The 21,504-nt window shown below is 39.6% G+C and overlaps 1 protein-coding gene across 5 annotated transcripts in view; it reads right to left on the bottom strand.

Moving 5' to 3' along the window:
• The window catches only part of USF3 (upstream transcription factor family member 3), a 79,516-nt gene that overhangs the window by 51,672 nt on the left and 6,340 nt on the right, over positions 1 to 21,504 (bottom strand). For 2 of the 5 annotated variants that reach the window (XR_004670662.3, XM_003825110.5), the window contains exons 2-5: positions 8,244 to 8,359; positions 5,792 to 5,856; positions 4,307 to 4,335; positions 1,070 to 1,152 (exon numbers count right to left, since the gene is read on the bottom strand). Coding sequence is in view for 4 of the 5 variants with exons in the window: in XM_003825110.5 (XP_003825158.2) it covers positions 1,070 to 1,152; positions 4,307 to 4,335; positions 5,792 to 5,838 (159 nt within the window). In the remaining variant the exon portion in view is untranslated. The remainder of the gene's footprint in view (positions 1 to 1,069; positions 1,153 to 4,306; positions 4,336 to 5,791; positions 5,857 to 8,243; positions 8,360 to 21,504) is intronic. The other 3 variants (XM_034957102.3, XM_063602510.1, XM_063602511.1) reach the window with 3 other exon arrangements.

Below are 21,504 nucleotides of genomic sequence, written 5' to 3' on the forward strand. Positions count from 1 at the left end.
ATGGTTGGAAGTATCAGAAGGATTAAAGTATATGAAAAATTAAGCAAATGGAAAACTATGAGGTAATTATTTACTCCACCCAAAAACAAAAGCAACAAATGAAATAGTACACTCCTTGGCTCAACCATGAATAATATTTACAGTTTTAAAAACATAAAAACTGAATACCAATTTAACCAAAAGTGATAGAATTATAATGGAAGGACTGAAGAAGAAGAAGCCAGGGGAAAAGCATAACAACGAGTCAATAGATAATATCTAAAATTGAAAAATTCAGATACAGCAACGTAAGTATGCTATTTAGAAATATAACAGTAAAAAAAAAAAAACACAGAAGAAACGGTTGAGAATATTTGCCTCTGAGGAGCTGTGTTGGGGTTAGGAAGCAGGTAGGAGATTAATGTTTGTTGTTTTAAGCTTTTTAGTGCTGTTTGCTATGTGTCTTATTAACTTTTTGCATATATTCATTTAATTACAACATTATAATAGTGATTATTGCTTAGGAGTAAGATATCAGTTTATTTTTTAAACCTTTTTGTGCCTTTCATATTGTTTCAATTTTTTGTTTTTTGTTTTCAGTGGAGCATGCTTTATCCTCATTATTAGAAGGAACAAAAAGGTATCTTCATTAGAGAACACTGTCATACTTTAAGCTGAGATTTTAAGTACTACTGGGGGTTAAGAGGGCACGGAGAATAAATTTTTAAAAAGATCCTTGGAAGATTCTAAGTAAGAATTTAAAAGGAGTAAGAACATGCATTGGCAGGAAAACAAAATGAAAAAATGCCTTGCAAATAGAGTGGCATATATGTAAACATTGTCATGTGATTAATTTAGTTATCAAGAGAAATCTGAAGAGTCTAGAAATTATATGGTACATTTGACCATGAAGAAACTGTACTAAAAGATTGTTGGAAGAATGGGAAGAATTAAAACAAGGCAATTATTAACTTCAAAAGAACCATACATAGAAATAGAAAGCAACAAAAATAATCATTCTAAGCACCAAAACAACTTAGGGAATTGTCTGTTCATAAGTAATGAATGAAGATATGAGTAGACTTCTTACCTGCTTCAGGGCAGGAGAACATGGGATCAGCTCTCCTATTCTGTTTATCCCAGCATTGATTTTCTTCTTTCTATGCCTCTCCACTAGATGGGAGAAAATTCATTTATCAAACCTTACACTACTTAGTCAAAGTGCCCTCATTCAACCACGGTAAAGAAGTTTTAGGTAAAGAAATCCCTAAGAAATGCTTATCAATGGCCAGGCGTGATGGTTCACACCTGCAAACCCAGCATTTTGGGAGGCCAAGGCGGGTGGATCACCTGAGGTCAGGAGTTCGAGACCAGCCTGGCCAACATGGCAAAACCCCATCTCTACTAAAAATACAAAAAGTAGCTGGGCGTGGTGGCACACGCCTGAAGTCCCAGCTACTTGGGAGGCTGAGGCGGGAGAATTGCTTGAAACCCGGGAGATGGAGGCTGCAGTGCGCTGAGATCATGCTGCTGCTCTCCACCCTGGGCGACAGAACGAGACTCTGTCTGAAAATAAAAATAAAAAAAAAGGGAAGGGGGAAGGGGAGCGGAAGGGGAAGGGCTTATCAAACATTATCTACTATAAATAACTATAATAAGTAAAATGTCTAAGATGTCATTTTTTAAATCTAGTGTTACAGAAATCTACATCAGCAATACTTTTATTAGCATTTTGTTTTTCTTTGAGACAGGGTCCCCCAGGCTGGAGTGCAGCAGTGCAATCTCAGCTCACTGCAATCTCCTGCCCTCAGCCCCTTCCCTGGGCTCAAGCCTCCCGAATAGCTGGGACCACAGGCATGCAGCACCATGCCCAACTATTTTTTTTGTATTTTTAGTAGGGACAGGGTCTTGCCATGTTGCCTAGGATGGTCTCAAACTCCTGAGCTCAAGCTATCTGCCCACCTCAGTCTCCCAAAATGCTGGGATTACAGACCTGAGTCACTGCACCAGACCTTAAAATTTTAAAGACCATCATTGATAATAATTACTTTCAAATTAAAAACAAATAGGAATTGCTAATATTTCATTACTACTAGGCCATCATTCTATTACAGTTCAAGTAATCACTAGAGATTTTAATGATAATCAAATTTAAAGAATCCACTAACAAACAAGTTATTAGAAAGCTGCCTCTTTATGGCAAATGGGCAAATGAGGCCTTTCTAGGCAGATTAAAGAACCTTAAAACACCTTTTTGGATGACTACTGGGCCTTTTTGGAATAGAAACAGCTATTAGCTATGACTTAAAATAGATAAGAAAGAGTATTGGTTTGGTTTTCTCTATGGGATCTGGGATCTGGGATCTAGACTCTCCACTTTGGCTATGTTGGATCTTTCCCATCAAAGAAACAAAGCAACTGACAGCTTCTCAATCAACTGTGAAATGTTCCAGGCTTAAGCGTTACAAATTTAAAAGGGGTCAAAGGATAGGAGACATTATACAAATAATTTCTATAAGACTCTGTAAGTGGAAACATTAGTATTGGCTATTTTCTATTACAAAGTTTTCTAAAACATTCCTTTTTAACAAAGGATTCCAGTGCTTCTAAGTAGGTGATCTTTCAGCAGCATGGGTGTGACCTGTTTTGCAAAATATATACATTTTTTGCTTTATGATCTAGCAGTAAGAGCATCCTTTTTTCTTTCTTTTCTCCTTTTTTCTTTTCTTTTTCCTTTTTTTTTTTTTTTTTTTTTCTGAGACAAGGTCTTGTTCCATTGCCCAGGCTGGAATGCAGTGGCACAATCACAGCTCATTGCAGTCTTGACCTCCCAGACTCAAGCAATCCTTCCACCTCAGCCTCCAGAGTAGCTGGAACCATAGACATGCACTACCATGCCTGGCTAATTTTTTTTATTACTTGTAGAGGTGGGGTCTCCCTATGTTGCCCAGGCTGGTTTTGAACTCCTGGGCTCAAAATATCCTCCTGCCTTGGTCTACCAAAGTGTTAGAATTACAGGCATGAGCCATCACGCCTGGCCTAGCATCCTTTTCAACGACACCTAATTAGTCTTTCTTAGTAAGTTATGGTAAACACATCTCTTTTTTTTTTTTTTTTTTTTGAGATGGAGCCTCACTCTGTCACCCTGGCTGGAGTGCAATGGCACGATCTCACTTAACTGCATCCTCCACCTCCCAGGTTCAAGCGATTCTCCTGCCTCAGCCTCCTGAGTAACTGGGATTACAGGCACGCACCACCATACCCGGCTAATTTTTTGTATTTTTAGAAGAGATGGGGTTTCACCATGTTGGCCAGCCTGGTCTCAAACTCCTGACCTTAGGTGATCCACCTGCCTCGACCTCTCCAAGTGCCGGGATTACAGGCATGAGCCACCACGATCGGCCTATAAGCACATATCTATGGCACCATGTGACAGCTGACTCCAATCAAAAAGATTAGCTCTTATGGTCAAAAACATTAATTTATACAGCAAAAAAAATCAAAGCAATAAACTGTGCTTACCTTTCCTCTGAATTCTCTAATAATAGTATTTGTTGGTTTCTAAGAGTAGATTTTGTAATGTATGGAGGTTAAAAAAAAAGTCGACATGAAGACTTTTTACCCCCTGCTGAAAAATGGAGTTTCAAAGGCAGTAAACTCCACATTCTGAGAAACAGCAATATCCCACCAGTGTTCAACATACTTTTCCATAGATAAAATTTTCCCAAGGGTCCTTTCCTTAGACAAAGGAAGGTATCGTTTATAGATACAGTGTGCCAAATTCCAAATGTATGCACAATTAATTTTATAGATGTTTATCTGGCTTTGGCCTGTAATTTCAATATTTGAGATAAAATCCAATATTTATTTTCTATACTTTTTCCTATAATTGAGGACTCCAGAACTTAATTTAAGACTGTTCACATTACAAGGCCCTTTAGGATCTATAGCCTGCTGCTCATCTCTTAGCTATACCTCTAGGCAGCCAGCTCCCTCGGGAATTGCTGCAAAGATACATACCCTCCATACTATCTAGGAGAATAATATCTGGACTACCTTGGTAGGTAAAATCACTTAAAACACTAGCTCCAGGGATACAGTAATCTCTTAAATTATCTAAATAGACTATGAATCAGAAGATGATAAGCAAGCCATCTTCATGAGACTCAGGGAGTATTTTGTCAATAAAAAACAAAAAGGGAACATTTTCCTAAAACATAATGAATAATGATTCCTTGCTTATAACATAAAAACTTATAATCAACTGCAGTATGATTTCATTTTGAATGCAAAAAATGCTAACAGGTAAAATTTAAATTGTTTCTACCTGCATTGTGTGTCTCCCGGTTTTTCTTTCTGAAACAAAAAGTACAAATAAAAGGTAACATGAAAATAATGGGAAAGTATTTTTACCATTTTATACTTTAAGAATCACAAAAATAAATTTTATGAATTTGTATTTATTGCAGCAATAAGAAACAATCTGAAGAAACATTTCCTTAATATATATTATGGTATGAAAATCTAATGGCAGAGAACCTCAATATAAATTTAGAAACCACAATTTCTGGAGGTAACTACAACTCTCTATTCTTCCATACCCAGAAGTCATAGGTTGGGAAATGAATCAATCACTGAAAAGCTTAATTAACTATTTCAAAATGTAACTTAGGTGCTGGTAAATTCACGAAGTGATGTGCCAAGTAGGTGATTTCTGATGTTTGTCCTGGCACCTGGACCAGTACGGGTGTGCATGTGCAGGAGACACAAACAACAGCAGAGTAATTTTGTAATCCCTAGGGAGGGAGATGTGGCAGCCAACAGCACCCGTGCACAGACAAGTGGCATCTGAGCTATCTTGTATTTGTGTACCTTAGGTTGTCCAAACTCTTAAATTTTCTTGAGAGCCTATCTACTAAAAGCATTGACTTTCCCTTTTATACACAATTACTCAAAATATTAGCACTCTCTAATAGCTATTTGGTAAGGAAAGAGAATCGTGATTTTAATATTAGTAGAACCATTGGCCATGCAATTCTAAGCAGAAACATTGCTAAAGGTGCTAGAAACTCAGAAAAAAAGGTTATACAAAGAACCAGAAGTAACACTGTTCTGATATGCATATTAGCATTAATGGATTATAATGTCACAGAATGTCTATTCACACTGACTAGAGCCTAAATGAACTTAGGATATACAAAAATTAATACTATAGGCAAGTGAAAATGTCATTACAAACAAAACATTTAACATAGATTTGGTAATATATTAACTACTGACAGTCATTCTTGTTATACTGCTAGTAGAATAAGAACAGATAATTTTTTTTCTTTCTTTTTTTTTTTGAGATGGAGTCTCTGTCACCCAGGCTGGAGTGCAGCAGCATGATTTTGGCTCACTGCAACCTCTGCCTCCCAGGTTCAAGCAATTCTCCTGCCTCAGCCTCCCGAGTAGCTGGAACTACAGGTACATGCCACCATACCCAGCTAATTTTTGTATTTTTAGTAGAGACGGGGTTTCACCATGTTGGCCAGGCTGGTCTTGAACTCCTGACCTCAGATGATCCACCAGCCTCGGCCTCCCAAAGTGCTGGGATTACAGGCGTGAGCCACCACACCCGGCCAGGACAGATAATTTTTAACCATATACCTTTTTCAGTAAATCTGTATTTATCTACAAATATTTTTGGAGAGTAATAATTTCCTAGGTATCTAAATAAAAGTTCTCTAAGGACTACCTATGTAGCAAAATAGGAACTAATTCTGCTTCTTATCTGCCCAAAGCATATTATATTGGGGCTGTGGATACATACCTGTGCTGCTTTTTTGTAGGCGTCTCATTCTCTGTCATTTCTGGCATGGTTACAGTAATAGGAACCTACAGAAGGATAGAAAGACACACCAGAAAGCTTAGTCATTCTAGAATCTTACAAAAATTGGTCAATAGCAATTTGATTTGAATATTAAAATGCTAAAAAATAAAATTGACATTGAAAAGCATTGGATTAGGTGTTGCAGATAGAAAGAAGTATAAGAAAATAGCATAAAAGTACTATAATTAGCAAATGTAGAAAATGGTGAATATCAAATGTGAGGTATAGCCAGAAACTGCTTGAGAAAATTTGAGTAGAAAAAGATCACTGCAGGCTTGGAAATCAAGAAAAGCTTAAAGGGGACGTGAATTTGAGCAAGAGCTGGAAAGATAGGTAGAACATAGTTGAGCTGGGAGAGTATGCTATTTGTTCATGTGAAGTGTTATACAGAATTTAAACTAAAACAATGGTTCCCTACTCTGAACACAAAAAAAACAAATGTGACAAGAGCACAAACATGTAATATTCCATACATGAAAGCAAGCATTCATTCACTCACTCATTTGTTGGGCGTTAACTTCAAACTGCTAGAAGTCTCATATTATCATTTGACTGTCATTAAAATCTGGGTATGAAAATTCTATATATATTTCAATTATCAGGCTACTAAATAATACATGCACTATTGGAAAATATATACATATATGGAAAAGGCCAGAAAGCAAATACATTAATATATTAATCATAGTTAAGTAAGGATAGTGATATTTTGGTGATTTCATTCTCTTCTCTGACTTTCAAAAATTTCATAATGAAAGCTGTGATGCTTTTATATCCCAGAGATTGACAACTGTATTAGTCCGTTCTCATGCTGCTATAAAGAAATACATGAGACTGGGTAATTTTTAAAGGAAAGAGGTTTAATTGAGTCACAGCTCCACAGTGCTGGAGAATGCCTCTGGAAACTTACAATCATGGTGCTCTGTCACCTCTTGAACATTTTGCTGCTTAGAAATTTCTTCCACCGGATAACCTAAATTATCTCTCTCAAGTTCAAAGTTCCACAGCTCTAGGGCAGGGCAAAATGCTTCCAGTCTCTTCGCTAGAGCATAGCAAGAGTCACCTTTGCTCTAGTCTCCAAGAAGTTCCTAATCTCCATCAGAGACCACCTCAGCCTGGACTTCATTGTCCACATCACTATCAGCATTTTGGTCAAAATCATTCAACAAGTCTCCAGGAAGTTCCAAACTTTCTCACAACTGCCTGTCTTCTTCTGAGCCCTCCAAGTCTCTACAAAGTTCCAAACTTTCCCACATTTCCCTGTCTTCTAATCTGAGCCCTCCAAACTGTTCCAACCTCTGCCTGTTACCCAGTTCCAAAGTTGCTTTCACATTTTCAGGTATCCTTATAGCAGTGCCCCACTCCCAGTACCAATTTACTGTGTTAGTCCATTGTCACGCTGCTATGAAGAAATGCTCAAGACTAGGTAATTTACAAAGGAAAGAAGTTTCACTGACTCACAGTTCTTCAGGGCTGGGGAGGCCTCAGGAAACTTACAATCATGGTGGAAGGGGAAGCAAACACATCCTTTACATGGCGGCGGGAAGGAGAAGTGGCGAGCAAAGTGAGGAAAGCCCCTTATAAAACCATCATCTCATGAGAACTCACTCACTATCACAAGAACAGCATGAGGGTAACGGCCCCCATGATTCAATTACCTCCCACTTGGGCCCCTCCCATGACACATGGGATTACAGGAACCATAATTCAAGATGAGATTTGGATGGCGACACAGCCAAACTATATCAACAACCTTTCAAAATGAGTCTACCAAGTTGGGATACCTGCTGTGGTACACTGGAGGAGGTGCAAGTGTGGTTTCCCATTTTTTTCTCCAAGAGAGAGAAAAAGTAGCAAGTATGAAGTCTGAAGTCAGAAAGCATGAGTTTAAAATCTGTTTCTGCCACTTGCTAGCTGTCAGGTCTTGGGCAAGTTACATGACCCTCAGAATCTCAGATGCTTCATCTACACCGTGAATCATAATAACAGTATTACATTATTGGATTGTTCCGAGCAGGGAATGAAATTTTGCGGGGACAGCACAAGACCACGTTACCTAGTAGTAATAAGGATTTAATAAATGTTAGCTTTAAATGTTAGTGAGATATTTCAGGTTAACTTTAGCCCTAGGGAGGAGGGAGAAGGGTCCTGGGAAATAAGTAGACATGAATGCAGGAAGGGGATGACAGAAAGCACTGACTGAAGCAGCCTGTCGAGAAATGTGTCATCAAGACCCATGTCCAGCAGCTTATTCCTATTCCACCTTTTTTCCCTACCATTTGTGAAGTACCTATCAGCCTAAAAGCAATGAGCTCACATTAGGTAAACATATGGTGATGGTGGGGAACATGTAATTAAATAAGTAAATGAATAATCCCTGTGACCTTCTCACCTAAGGGCTTGCAGAGTTTCTTCACTTTTGATTCCTGGCTTCCAATGCCTCCCGTTTCTGATCCAAATGTATCATCTTCTGCCAGAAGATGGTCTATGGGTTATGCTTTCTTCTTACTACACAAGAGAAAAATCAATGAATGTTTATAGTTGCTAGGTGTCCATTAGCACCGCGTAAGGCAAGGGCTGACAACCTAGGGCATGCAAGCAGATTTTTAGTGCCACGAAGGATGATCCTGAATTCTCCCCACACTTGAAAGCAAATCAATGCAGTTGCTCTCAAAAGTCACTTTCCTATTGGTTACCAATGCTCCACCCCCACAAAGATGGTAGTCTTACAGCCAATGGATGGTCCCCAAGAGGGGATTCTCTGTTTTCTCTTAGGCATGCTCATTGTACCTTAGGTCCTCACTAGCTGCTGGTTACTCAAAGTCCTCCACTTGGGTCTTACCCTAACTTCTGTCCTCAATTCTAAAATTATCTTTCCTTCAATTTCCTACCTCCTACTTCTCTAAGAGTGCCTGAAAACTTACATAGGGACCTTCCCCTAAGGCACTAGGAAGACAGCCCTCAGACCTTTGCATTGCATGTGTTCTTTAAAAATGTAAATTTGGGGGCTTCATTCCAAACATGACAAATGAGAGGTCTGGGTAGGGCCCAGGAATTTGCACTTTCAACAACCTCCTTGGGTGATCTTCTCCCCTCCCCTCCCCTCCCCTCCCCTCCCTTACTCTCCCCCTCCTTCCCTTCCCTTCTCCCTCCCTTCCTCCCTCGCTCCCTTCCTTTCTCTCTTTCTTTTTTGTTTTTGGTTTTTTAGGTACAGAAAAAGTTTTAGAAACTTCAAGAGAGGGATCTGAATTTTAATAAGTGCCCCAGGTGATTCTGATAGGAAAAAGCTGGAAACACAGGCAGTTATCTTTAATTGGTGAAAGTTCAAGCATCTGACCAATACCCTAGTTCCAGCCTTTCCCCTGCAGCCCTTTTGAAAGTCTGCAGATAATTTCACATATAATTAAGGTACATAAAGTAAAAGTTCTAGTTGTCTAAACATCTAGAGTATTTTTTTTTCTGTGCTCAGTCCATAATAACCAATATCTAAAATCTTAAAGTCAATGACACTAAGGGTCTATCACATAAGTAAACATTCTCTGCACTCAGGTGAAAGCCAGGAATTTAACTGAAAGAGGAAGACAACTGTAAATCAAAATCATCCCGTTTACCAAATGCCATTATGAATATCCATCTCAATGTAAAATTATTTATAGATACAATTTTCATGCTACTAAAATTGCATTCCTGATGCTAAAAAAAAAAGAGCATCTATTGGAAAGGAACTATACAATATTTTCATAAATCCCTGTCCACTTAATAATTAGCTTATTAATAAAGAAATTACATTTTTAATATTTACATAACTACAAATATATGCCTTAAAATATTTAAAGTGTCATTAAAAATTTTTTTAATTTTTAAAAATGTTTTTAGAGACAGGATTTTGCTTTGTCATCCAGGCTGGTGTGCAGTGGTGTGATCACAGCTCACTGCAGCCTCAAACTCCTGGCTCTCAAACTCTGGTGATCCTCCCACCTCAGCCTCCTAAGCAGCTAGGAATACAGGCACACACCACTATTCCCAGCTAATTTTTTGTTGCCAGGCTGGTCTCTCTCTCTCTCTCTCTCTCTCTCTCTCTAACTCCTGGCCTCAAGCGATCCTCCCGCCTCAGTCTTCCAAAGTGCTTAGAGCCACTGCACCTGGCTCCATTAATATTTTGGCTCCATTAGTTTTTGAATGCCAAAGGATTACATTAGTAATCTCTGAATTATTATGCTTTTATGGAAGAACTATTCCTGAAGTTAGTCAAACCCAGTAGTTTTCAAGTGTGGTGCTCAGATCACCTGCATCAAAATCACATTTTTCAAAACCTTTTTCCTTGAGATAAACCTTACATATAATAAATTGCATAAATCTTACGTATAATATTCAAGGGGTTTTGATGAATGCACACAACTGTATGACCCAACCCCATCGAGGTACAGAACATTATCAACAAAGAAAGTTCTTTTTTTTTTTTTTTTGAGACAGAGTCTCGCTGTGTCACCCAGCCTGGAGTAGAGTGGCACAATCTCAGTTCACTGCAACCTCTGCCTCCTGGGTTCAAGCAATTCTTCTGCCTCAGCCTACCTAGTAGCTAGGATTACAGGCACCTGGCACCATACCCAGCTAATTTTTGTATTTTTAGTAGAGACGGGGTTTCACCATGTTGGCCAGCCTGGTCTCAAACTCCTGACCTCAAGCGACCCACCCATCTTGGCCTCCCAAAGTGCTGGGATTACAGGCATAAGCCACCACACCCAGCCTCAGAAAGTTCTTTCATGACCCTTTCAAGTCAATCCCTTCCCCTACTCCAGAAGCAAACCCTATCCTAAATTTTTTCACCATAGAACTTCATATAAATGTATTGATTGGGAATTCTTTTGTGTAAAGCTTTTACTAAGCATAATGTTTCTGAAATTCATCTAGTAGTTTGTTCATTTTTATTGCTGAGTATAAATATACAACTGCATGTGAATTTGTAACAGAGTTTATGTTTTTCTTTTTTTTCTTTTTTTTTTTTTTGAGACAGAGTTTCGCTCCTTTTGCCCAGGCTGGAGTGCAGTAGAGGATCAAACGTGCATCAATGTTCACCACAGATATTGGCCTGTAGTTTTTTGGTTTTTTTTGATGTGTCTTTGTTTGGTTTGGTATCAGGGTAACATTGGCTTCATAGAATGAATTTGAAGTATTCCCTCCTCCTCTATTTTTCTTAACAGGACTGATATTAGTTCTTCTTTAGATGTTTGGTAGAATTCAGCAGTGAAGCTATTGGGTCCTGGGGTTTTCTTTGCTGGGAGACTTTTAATTATGACTTTGATATCATTACTTGTTATTGGTCTACTTAGGTTTTGGACTTCTTCGTGGTTCAATTTTGGTAGGTTGTATATGTCTAGGAATTTATTTCTTCTAGGTTTTCCAATTTATTGGCATATAGTTGCTTATAGTAGTCTGTAATGATCCTTTGAATTTCTGTGGTATCCAATGTAATGTCTACTTTTTCATTTTTGATTTTATTTGGGTCTCCTCTTTTTGTCTTGGTTTGTTGGTTTTGTTTATCTTTTCAAAAAACAAACTTTTTGTCCAGGCATGGTGGCTCACACTTGTAATCCCAGCACTTTGGGAGGCCGAGGGAGGCATATCACTTGAGGTGAGGAGTTTAAGACCAGCCTGGCCAACATGGCAAAACCCTGTCTATACTAAAAATATAAAAATTCACTGGGTGTGGTGGCACATGCCTGTAATTTAAGGCTGAGGCAGGAGAATCACTTGAACCTGGGAGGTGGAGGTTGCAGTGAGCCAAGATCACACGCCACTCCAGCGTGAGTGACAGAATGAGACACTGTTTCCAAAAAAAAAAAAAAAAAAAAGTTTTGTTTCATCAATCTATTTTATTATTTTTGTTTTCATTTCAATTTCATTTATTTCTTCTCTGATCTTTACTTAATTTCTTCCACTAATTTTGAGTTTGGTTTGATACTGCTTTTCTAGTTTCTTAAGATGTACTGTTAGGTTCTTTATTTGAAGTTTTTCTACTTTTTATTTTTATTTTTGAGATAGAGTCTCACTCTGTCACCCAGGCTAGAGTGCAGTGGTGTGATCTCGGCTCACTGCAACCTGCACCTTGCAGGTTCAAGCAATTCTCCCTACCTCAGCCTCCCGAGTAACTGGGATTACAGGTACCCACCAGCATGCCTGGCTAATTTTTGTAGTTTTTAGTAGAGATGGGGTTTCACCATGTTGGCCAGGCTGGTCTTGAACTCCTGACCCCAGGTGATCTGCCCGCCTCGACCTCCCAAAGTGCTGGGATTAAAGGTATGAGCCACCATGCCCAGCCTGAAGTTTTTCTACTTTTTTGATGTGGGTGCTTTCCTCTTATTACCACTTTTGCTATATCCCATAGGGTTTTGTATGCTGCGTTTCCATTTTCATTTAAGAAATTTTTAAATTTCCTTCTTAATTTGTTCATCGACCCACTAGTCACTCAGGAGCATATTGTTTAATTTCCCTGTATTCACATAGTTTCCAAAGTTTCTCTTATTATTGATTATAGTTTTATTCCACTGTGATCAGAGAAGATACTTGATATTATTTCACCACCACGACTGGCTAATTTTTTTTTTTTTTTTTTTTTTTGTATTTTTAGTAGAGACAGGGTTTCACCATGTTGGTCAGGCTGGTCTCAAGCTCCTGACCTCAGGTGATCCGCCTGCTTCGGCCTCCCAAAATGCTGGGATTAGGCATGAGCCACCACACCCAGCAATATTATTTCAATTTAAAAAAAAAATTTTTTTTTTTTTGAGATGGAGTCTCACTCTGTCACCCAGGCTGGAGTGCAGTGGTGTGATCTTGGCTCACTGCAACCTCCACCTCCCAGGTTCAAGCAATTCTCTCCCTCAGCCTCCCGAGTAGCTGGGATTACAGGTGCCCGCCACCACGCCTGGCTAATTTTTTTGCATTTTTAGTAGAGACGGGGTTTCATCATGTTGGCCAGGCTGGTCTTGAACTCTTGACCTTGTGATCCACCCGCCTCGGCCTCCCAAAGTCCTGGGATTACAGGCATGAGCCACCAGGGAAGCCCAGCTAAAAATGTTTTAAGACTTTGTCTAGGCACAGTGGCTCACACCTGTAATCCCATCACTTTGGTAGGCAGAAGTGGGAGGACTGCTTGAGCCTAGGAGTTCAAGACTAGCCTAGGCAAAATAGTCAGAGCCTATCTCTACAAAAAATAGAAAAAATTATCCAGATAAGGTGGCATGTGCCTGTAGTCCCAACTACTGCAGAGACTGAGGTGGGAGAATCACTTGAGCCTGGAAAGTTGAGGTTGCAGTGAGCCATGATCGTGCCACTGCACTTCAGCTTGGGTGACAGAGTGAGACCCTGTCTTGCAAACAAAACAAACAAACAAACAAACAAACAAAAAAACACCACTTGCTTTGTGGCCTAACATAGGATCTATCCTTGAGAATGATCCATCCATGTGCTGAGGAGAAAAATGTACATTCTGCAGCTGTTGGATGAAATATTCTGTAAATATCTCTTAAGTCCATTTGGTCAATAGTGCAAATAAGTCTAATGTTTGTTGATTTTCTGTCTGAATAATCTGTCCAATGCTGAAAGTGAAGTGTTGAAGTCTCCAACTATTATTGTATTGGGGTCTATCTCTCTTTGATATAGTAATATTTGCTTTATATATCTAGGTGCTCCTCTATTGGGTGCATATATATTTACAGTTGTTATATCCTCTTGCTGAAATGTTCCCTTTAAAATTATATAATGATGTTCTTTGTCTTTTTTTATAGTTTTTGTCTTGAAATCTATTTTATTTGATATAACTACTCTTGCTCTTATTTTGGTTTCCATTTGCATGCTATATCTTTTCCATCCCCTTATTTTCAGTCTATGTGTGTCTGTGCGTCTTCATAAGAGAAGTGTGTTTGTTGTAGGCAACAGATCATTGGGCTTTTTTTTTTTTTCCTTTTTAATCCATTCAGCCACTCTATGTCTTTGGATTGGAGCATTTAGCTCATTTACATTCAATATTATTATTGATAGGTAAAAACTTACTCCTGCCATTTTGTTATTTGTTTTCTGGTTGTTTTATGGTCTTCTCTTCCTTCTCATGTCAGTGTTTTTCTCTGGTGGTATGTTTTAATTTCTTGCTTTATACATGTTGCGTATTTATTGTATTTTTCTGACCTGAGGTTACCATGAGGCTTGCAAATAACACCTTATAATCCATTATTTTAAACTAATGACAATCTAACTCTGATTGTAAAAACAAACAAGCCAAGAGAAAACTGATAAAAACTCTAGTTTTTATCTGTAAAAACTATTATCTAGCTTTTATCTGTAAAAACTATTATCTAGCTTTTATCTGTAAAAACTATTATCTAGCTTTTATCTGTAAAAACTATTATCTAGCTTTTATCTGTAAAAACTATTATCTAGCTTTTATCTGTAAAAACTATTATCTAGTTTTTAAAACTATAGTTTACTTCATGAACATAAGAGTAAACAGAAAATCTCAATCATTTTTTTACATCAAATACAAAACTCTACACTTAAATTTTATCCCCTGCTTTTTTTTTTTTTTTTGAGATGGAGTCTCGCTCTGTCGCCAGGCTGGAGTACAGTGGTGCAATCTCAGCTCACTGCAACCTCCACCTCCCAGATTCAAGCAATTCTCCTGCTTCAGCCGCCCAAGTAGCCGGGACTACAGGCACGCACCACCATGCCCAGCTGATTTTTATATTTTTAGTAGAGATGAGGTTTCACCATGTTGGCCAGGATGGTCTTGATCTCTTGACCTCGTGATTTGCCCACCTTGGCCTCCCAAAGTGCTGTGATTAAAGGCGTGAGCCACCGTGCCCAGCCCATCCCCTGCTTTTTAACCTTCTGATGTTTCTACTTATATCTTATTACACTGTCTTAAAATGTTGTAGTTATAATTTTTGATAGATTTGTCTTTTAGTCTTCCTATTCAAGACATGAGTATCTTATACACTAGAATTACAGTGTTAAAATATTCTGTATTTGTCTATGTATTTACTGTTACCACGTACCTTCAGACAATTTCTTATTACTTGTTAACATCTTTTTCTTTCAAGTTGAAGAACTCCCTTCAGCATTTCTGTAGGACAGGTCTGGTGTTGACAAAATCCCTCATCTTTTGTTTGTCTGGGAAAGTCTTTTTTTCCTCTTGATATTTGAAGTGTATTTACACTGGATATAATATTCTAGGATAAAAGTCTTTTTCTTTCAGCATTTTAAATATGTCATCTGACTCTCTCCTGGTCTGTAAGGTTTCCACTGAGAAATCTGCGGCCAAACATATTGGAAATGCTTTATATGTCATTTTTTTTCCTTTTCCTTGCTGCTTTTAGGATCCTTTTTTTATCCTTGACCTTTGGGAGTGTGATTATTACATGTCTTGAGATAGTCTTCTTTGAGTTAATTTTTCTTGGTGGTCTATAACCTCCTTGGACTTGAATACTGATATCTTTCTCTAGGTTTGGAAAGTTCTCCAATATTATCTCTTTGAATAAACTTTCTACCTCAATCTCTCTCTCCACTTCCTCTTTAAGACCAATAACTCTTAGATTTCCCCTTTCGAAGCTATTTTCTAAATCCTGTGGGCATGCTTCATATTCTTTTTCTTTTGCCTCCTCTGAGTATTTTCATATAGCCTGTCTTCAAGCTCGTTCATTCTTTCTTCTCCTTGATCCATTCTACTGTTGAGAGACTGATGCATTCTTTAGTTTGTCTATTGAATTTTTCAGCTCCAGAATTTCTGCTTGATTCTTTTTAATTATTTTAATCTCTTCATTAAATTTATAGATAGGATTCTGAATTTTTTCTCTGTGTTATCTTGGATTTTGTTAAGCTTCCTCAAAACAGCTATTTTGAATTCTCTGTCTCAAAAGTCACATATCTCTGCCACTCTGGAATTGGTCACTGGTGTCTTATTTAGTTCATTCAGTGAGGTCATGTTTTCCTGGATGGCCTTGATGCTTGTGGATGTTTGTCAATGTCTGTGCACCGAAAAGTTAGGAATTTATTCCAGTTTGTTTTGTCTGGCTTGTTTGTACCCATCCTTCTTGAGAAGGCTTTCTAAGTATTCAACAAGAATTAAGTGTTGTAATCTAAGTCTTTGGTCACTGCAACCATATGTGCATTAGGGGGCACTCCCAAGTCCAGTAATGCTGTGTCTTTTGCAGAGGTACCACTTTAGCGGTCTTGAGTAAGATCCAGAATTCCCTAATGTATCAAGCAGAGTCTCTTGTTCTCTTCCCTTATTATCCCCCAAGCAAATGGAGTCTCTTTCTTCATGCTGAGCTGCCTGGAGTTGGGGGTGGAGTCATGCAATGCTCCTTTGGATAAACCCACTGAGACTGCTGGGACACACCTGAAGCCAGCACAGTATTGGGTTTCGCCCAAGGCCTGTGGCAACTATCTCCTGACTATCACTGATGTTTATTCAAGCCCAGGGGCTCTTTAGTCAGCAGATGATGAATCCTGCCAGGACTGGGTCTCTCCCTTCAGGGTCGTGGGTTCCATTCTGGCCCAGTGGGGGGTCTAGAAATGCACTCCAGGAGCCAAAGCCTGGAATCTTTAGGAGTCTACTTGGTGCTTTATTTTATTGTGGCTGAGCTGGTACCTGAGTTATAAAACAAAGTCCTCTTTATTCTTCCCTCTCCTTTTCTCAAGCAGGAGTCTCTCCTGATGGCCACCACAGATGAGAATTGTGCTGGGTCACACCTGAAATGAGCACAGTTTTCGTTCTTGCCCAGGGCCCATGGCAACTACTGCCTGGCTACTGCTGATGTTTATTCGAAACCCAACGGCTCTTTGGTCAGCAGGTGGTGAATTCTGCTAGGAGTGTACCCTTCTCTTTAGGGCAGTGGGTTCCCTTCTGGCCCAGGGTGGGTCTAGAAATGTCATCCAGAAGCTATGGTCTAGAATGGGGGCTTTATTTTACTGTAGCTGAGCTGGGATCCAAGTTGCAAGAAAAAAAATCCTCTTTACTTTTCCCTCTTCTCCTGGAGCTGCAAGCTGTGATGTCTGGAGTTGGAGGAGTGGTGATGCAAGCACTCCTTTGGCCACTCCAGCTAGTATTTCACTAGGTCGTGTGCACCCCAAGTCCAGCGGCTCCAAGCCCAGTGCAGCACTAGGATTTGCACAGGAATTGCAGGCCTTGTGGCCTTTCAAGTTCATTTAGAACTCCAGAGCACTTTAGCCCTCAGTGGTGGGGCTAGCTGGAACTCATGTTCCAACTGATAGGATGGAAGATTCCCCTCTGGCAAGGGCTGGTCTAAATGCTCCCTCTGTGGGCATCAGCTGAATTCTGCCCTGTGTTGCTTTCCACTGTGACAGAGCAGCACTGAATTCCAATGCAAAGTTGCACAATCACTTTGCTCTCCGTCCCCCAAGCACAGAGATTCTCTCTGCATGGCTGGGGAAGAGGGGAAGGGTGGTGTAGGCAATTCAAGGATGTCTTTCCTACCATCTTCAGTGTCTCCTTCCTTGATATGATGCTAAAACTAGGTACTGTGATCACTCACCTGATTTTGTTTTCTTTGTACAGACAGGGTCTCACTATGTTGAGCAAACTGGTCTCAAACTCCTGGCCTCAAGCAATCCTCCACTTCCACCTCCCAACATGCCAGTATTACAGGTGTAAGGCACTGTGCCTGGCCACCTGATATTTGGTTCTTATGTGGATAGTAGTTCTGCAGCATGGGGGCAATTGCTGGAGGGTTCTATTCAGCCATCTTGCTCTGCCTCATCCCCTCCTCAGTGCTTGTGATCTATACATGACATCTTTCCCAGCTTCTCAACAATAATCACAGTAATTCTTATTTTCCTACTTTCTTATTCTTTTTATTTGCTACTTAACTGGATTTTTTTCATTATACAAATGAAATATGCTTGTATTTATCTACTCAGATCATACCGAAGAAGTTGTGAAAAGAAGTACTCTTTTCCTCAAATTTCCTGTTAACACTATTCAAGTATTCATTTCTATATTACTATTTTCCCCTTTTTGTTCTTTATATTTTGGAAGTGAATACTAAGTCTAGCCCACACTCAAAGCGAGGAGAGTTAATCTCTACCTCTTGGAAAAAGGATTATGTATTTAGAATTATTCTGCAAGGAATATTTGTCACTTCTCCCCTATTTATTTATTCAGTAATTTACTTATATCAGTATGGACTCATGGAGATTTATTTTATTCTTCAGATCACAATTCAATGCTAGAGTTAATATGTTGTTCAAATTGTCCACACATTGGCCATTGGGTGCTCTTTTGGATTAGCTGTTGTGCCCTTTACACACACAGTCACACACACACATATACACACACGTGTGCACACACACACACACACACACACCCCCTTTCTAGTACTTCCTTACTTTTTGGTACTACAAGATACTCCAGGCTCATCTTGTGTTTCCCCTGCCCCACTCTTAGAATCAGTTTTCCATCCAAGGAATTTTTGTCCCTTTCATTGGAGAATGGAATTTAGAAACCAAGATCCAGGTGCTGCCTGTCCTCATTGCTACTGGGGTGTCACTGCTTCCAGGCCTTCTCAGCAGACAGAGCTATTAAATAAATCTATGTCTATTAACCCATGTATAGACACAGATCTACATCTGCCTCTGTATCTATCTGTATTTATATTAAAATAAGCATGAGTTTATACTTACATCTCTGATTCTAATCTAGCACCACAGGGCTCAGTATAGTCTTCCCCCCTGCTTATTTGTAATATCTTTCTGACAGTGAGAAATCTGGCTCCCAATGTCTACAATTACTTTTACTAATTTCCTCAACTCTAATAACCATATAAATTGGTTCCAGAATGCTAACTCCACTCCTCATAGTTCTTTTAAGGATCAACTGACATCATACACATCCAAGGTCCTTTAAGGCAGGAACAACTTTGTCCTTTTATCCCAAGGGCTTAGCACAATACATGCACAATGTGTAACTCAAATGCTTATTGAATGAACAATGGTCTTCTGAAACTAGTATAGCTAAATTTATACAAATGTAAAATATTATTATAATCATTAACAAGCTTGCTTTGTAGTATAACTGTAAAACTGATTCCAGGGTCAGCTAATTCAAAGTTTAACTCCTTGGTCTTATGCTAGTCCCTTGATATATGATCACCTACCAGTAATGTTTTCTCCTCTGTTACTGAATGGCCCTGAGTGCCATCTGCAGGGAAGACCCCCACTTTTTTTTTTTTTTTGAGACGGAGTCTCACCCTGTTGCCCAAGCTGGAGTGCAATGGCACGATCTTGGCTCTATGCAACCTCCACCTCCTGGGTTAAAGTGATTCTCCTACCTCAGCCTCCCTAGTAGTTGGGATTACAGGTACTCGCCACCACGCCCGGCTAATTTTTTGTATCTTTAGTAGAGATGGGGTTTCCCCACATTGGCCAGACTGGTCTCGAACTCCTGACCTCGTGATCCCCCCACCTTGGCCTCCCTAAGTGCTGGGATTATAGGCATGAGCCACTGCACCTGGCCAGAAGGCCCATTTTGAATTCACACTTAGCAAACCTAGTCTGTCTCTCATCAATTACTCCTAGAGCAGTGGTTCTGAAAACTGAATACTCATCAGAATTACCAGAATTCGTTTCCAGAGATTGGTTCAGTATACAGGATGTAGTGTTCTTGAGGGCAGGTATTTGAGTGTGTTTCATTCACCGACGTACTCTAAGTGCCTAGAATCATGCTAGGCACATGGTGGGTAATCAACAAGTATTTGTTGAATGAAGGAATGAGTGACTGAGGTGGTGTGCAAGAATTTTTCAAAACTCCTGAAATGATTCCAAAGCACAGCCACTGCGGTCATTAATACAGATGCTGGCTGAGTGCAGTGGCTCACGCCTGTAACCCCAGGACTTTGGGAGACTGAGGCGGGTGGATCACGAGGTCAGGAGATTGAGACCATCCTGGTTAACATGGTGAAACCCCGTCTCTACTGAAAATTAGCTGGGCGTGGTGGCGGGAGCCTGTAGTCCCAGCTACTCGGGAGGCTGAGGCAGGAGAATGGTGTGAACCTGGGAGGCGGAGCTTGCAGTGGGCCGAGATCATGCCACTGCACTCAAGCCTGGGCAACAGAGGGAGACTCCGTCTCAAAAAAACAAACAAACAAACAAACAAACAACCAAACAAAAACAGATGCTGTCAAGCCCCCATGTACCCTTCACCTCACATCAATGAATGAAATTGTACAGTAAATAGGAATAGCCTTTGATGTCAGACTTGGGATCACATCTCAAAGCTGGCAGGTACTGGCTATCTGGTTTTGAAATAAGTACCCTTTAGAGTCTCAGCATCCTCACATTTAAAACTGGGAGAGTCTCACCAACTCCTCAGAGGACTGTTACAAGTTTACATGATGATACATTTTACCGATCTAGCAAAGTGCCTGGTACATAGCAGGTGCTCAACACATGTTAGTTGACTTTCTTCCATTTCCCCCTTAATTTACTGAGAAGATAGAAGTCAAGTCATCTGGTCCAAGTTCCTTAACTGGATTCTACATTTACCGTAAATCCTATAAATCTATAAATCTATCCTTTCAGGCCTCCAGGACTTCTTAAAGTTAATTATTTGATCTGAGAAAAGGGAAACTATATTTGATTCTTTCCACTTTAGCACTATTTTCTCTCTTAACCAGCTCTCCTTCCAAAATGCAAGGATTTTCCTCATGTTAAACAAGAATTTACTGCCTTTTCTGCCTACAAGTCTATTTCTCCCCTCATGTTCCTGTGAAACTTCTCACCTCTCCAACTTGGCCAATCTCTCCTAAACCTTCTGGCTGCTCCAGCCAACCAAAGCTGCTTCCTTGGAGGTCAGGGGCTATTTTTCACCAATCATAGGTCATTTTCCTCTTGGCAGGATTTGAGGCTGCTGATCTCTCTCTTTCTTGAAATTCTCTCTCCTAGGTTGTCTTTCTCCTCTCCAATTATGCATCCTCTTTCTCTAACATGAACACTTTTCTTTCTCCTTTGAGTTCCAAGGCCCAACAATCTCTTCTCTTTTTCAGGTTTGCTTTTTCCCTACAAAGGTTTAAACTGCTTCTGTGCAAAAGCTTTTATGCTTTTGTAAGAAAGCTACCTTTCAACTCTGACTTTGCCCCTAATCTTTGGTTAGGCAAAGCTCTCTTCAGAACACTGCATTTTGAACAAATTAACAAGTCTGTTTGGAATGTGTTAAATTCCCTTTTCTCTTAAGAGATCTATTTCCAAGTTCTCCATTTTATCAATGACACCAAAAGTTTAACATGGATCTAGACCCAAAAATAATCTTCATATCTTCTCACCAAATTCTATCAATTATTTTCATAATGTTCATCTCTTCCCCATTGTATGACCACCTTAGATTAGGCCCCATTTTACATGTCTGGCCTTAAGCAGTCTTTGTTATTGCCCTCAGCCTTTCTCCCATTTGATGGATTTTATACCCCAATGTCTCATCAGTCTTTTCAGTTCACCATATTTACCATGTCCTCTCCTGCTGCAGACTCTACAGTACTATTTCCCACAATCTACTGCATCATATCCAAACTCCAGGTCTTGGCATTCATGACTGTACCTTCTTCACTGGCAGGTCTCACCTACCCCCTTCCACCTAGTACAACACACAT

Source organism: Pan paniscus, chromosome 2, assembly GCF_029289425.2.
Source record: "Pan paniscus chromosome 2, NHGRI_mPanPan1-v2.0_pri, whole genome shotgun sequence".
NCBI lineage: Eukaryota > Metazoa > Chordata > Mammalia > Primates > Hominidae > Pan > Pan paniscus.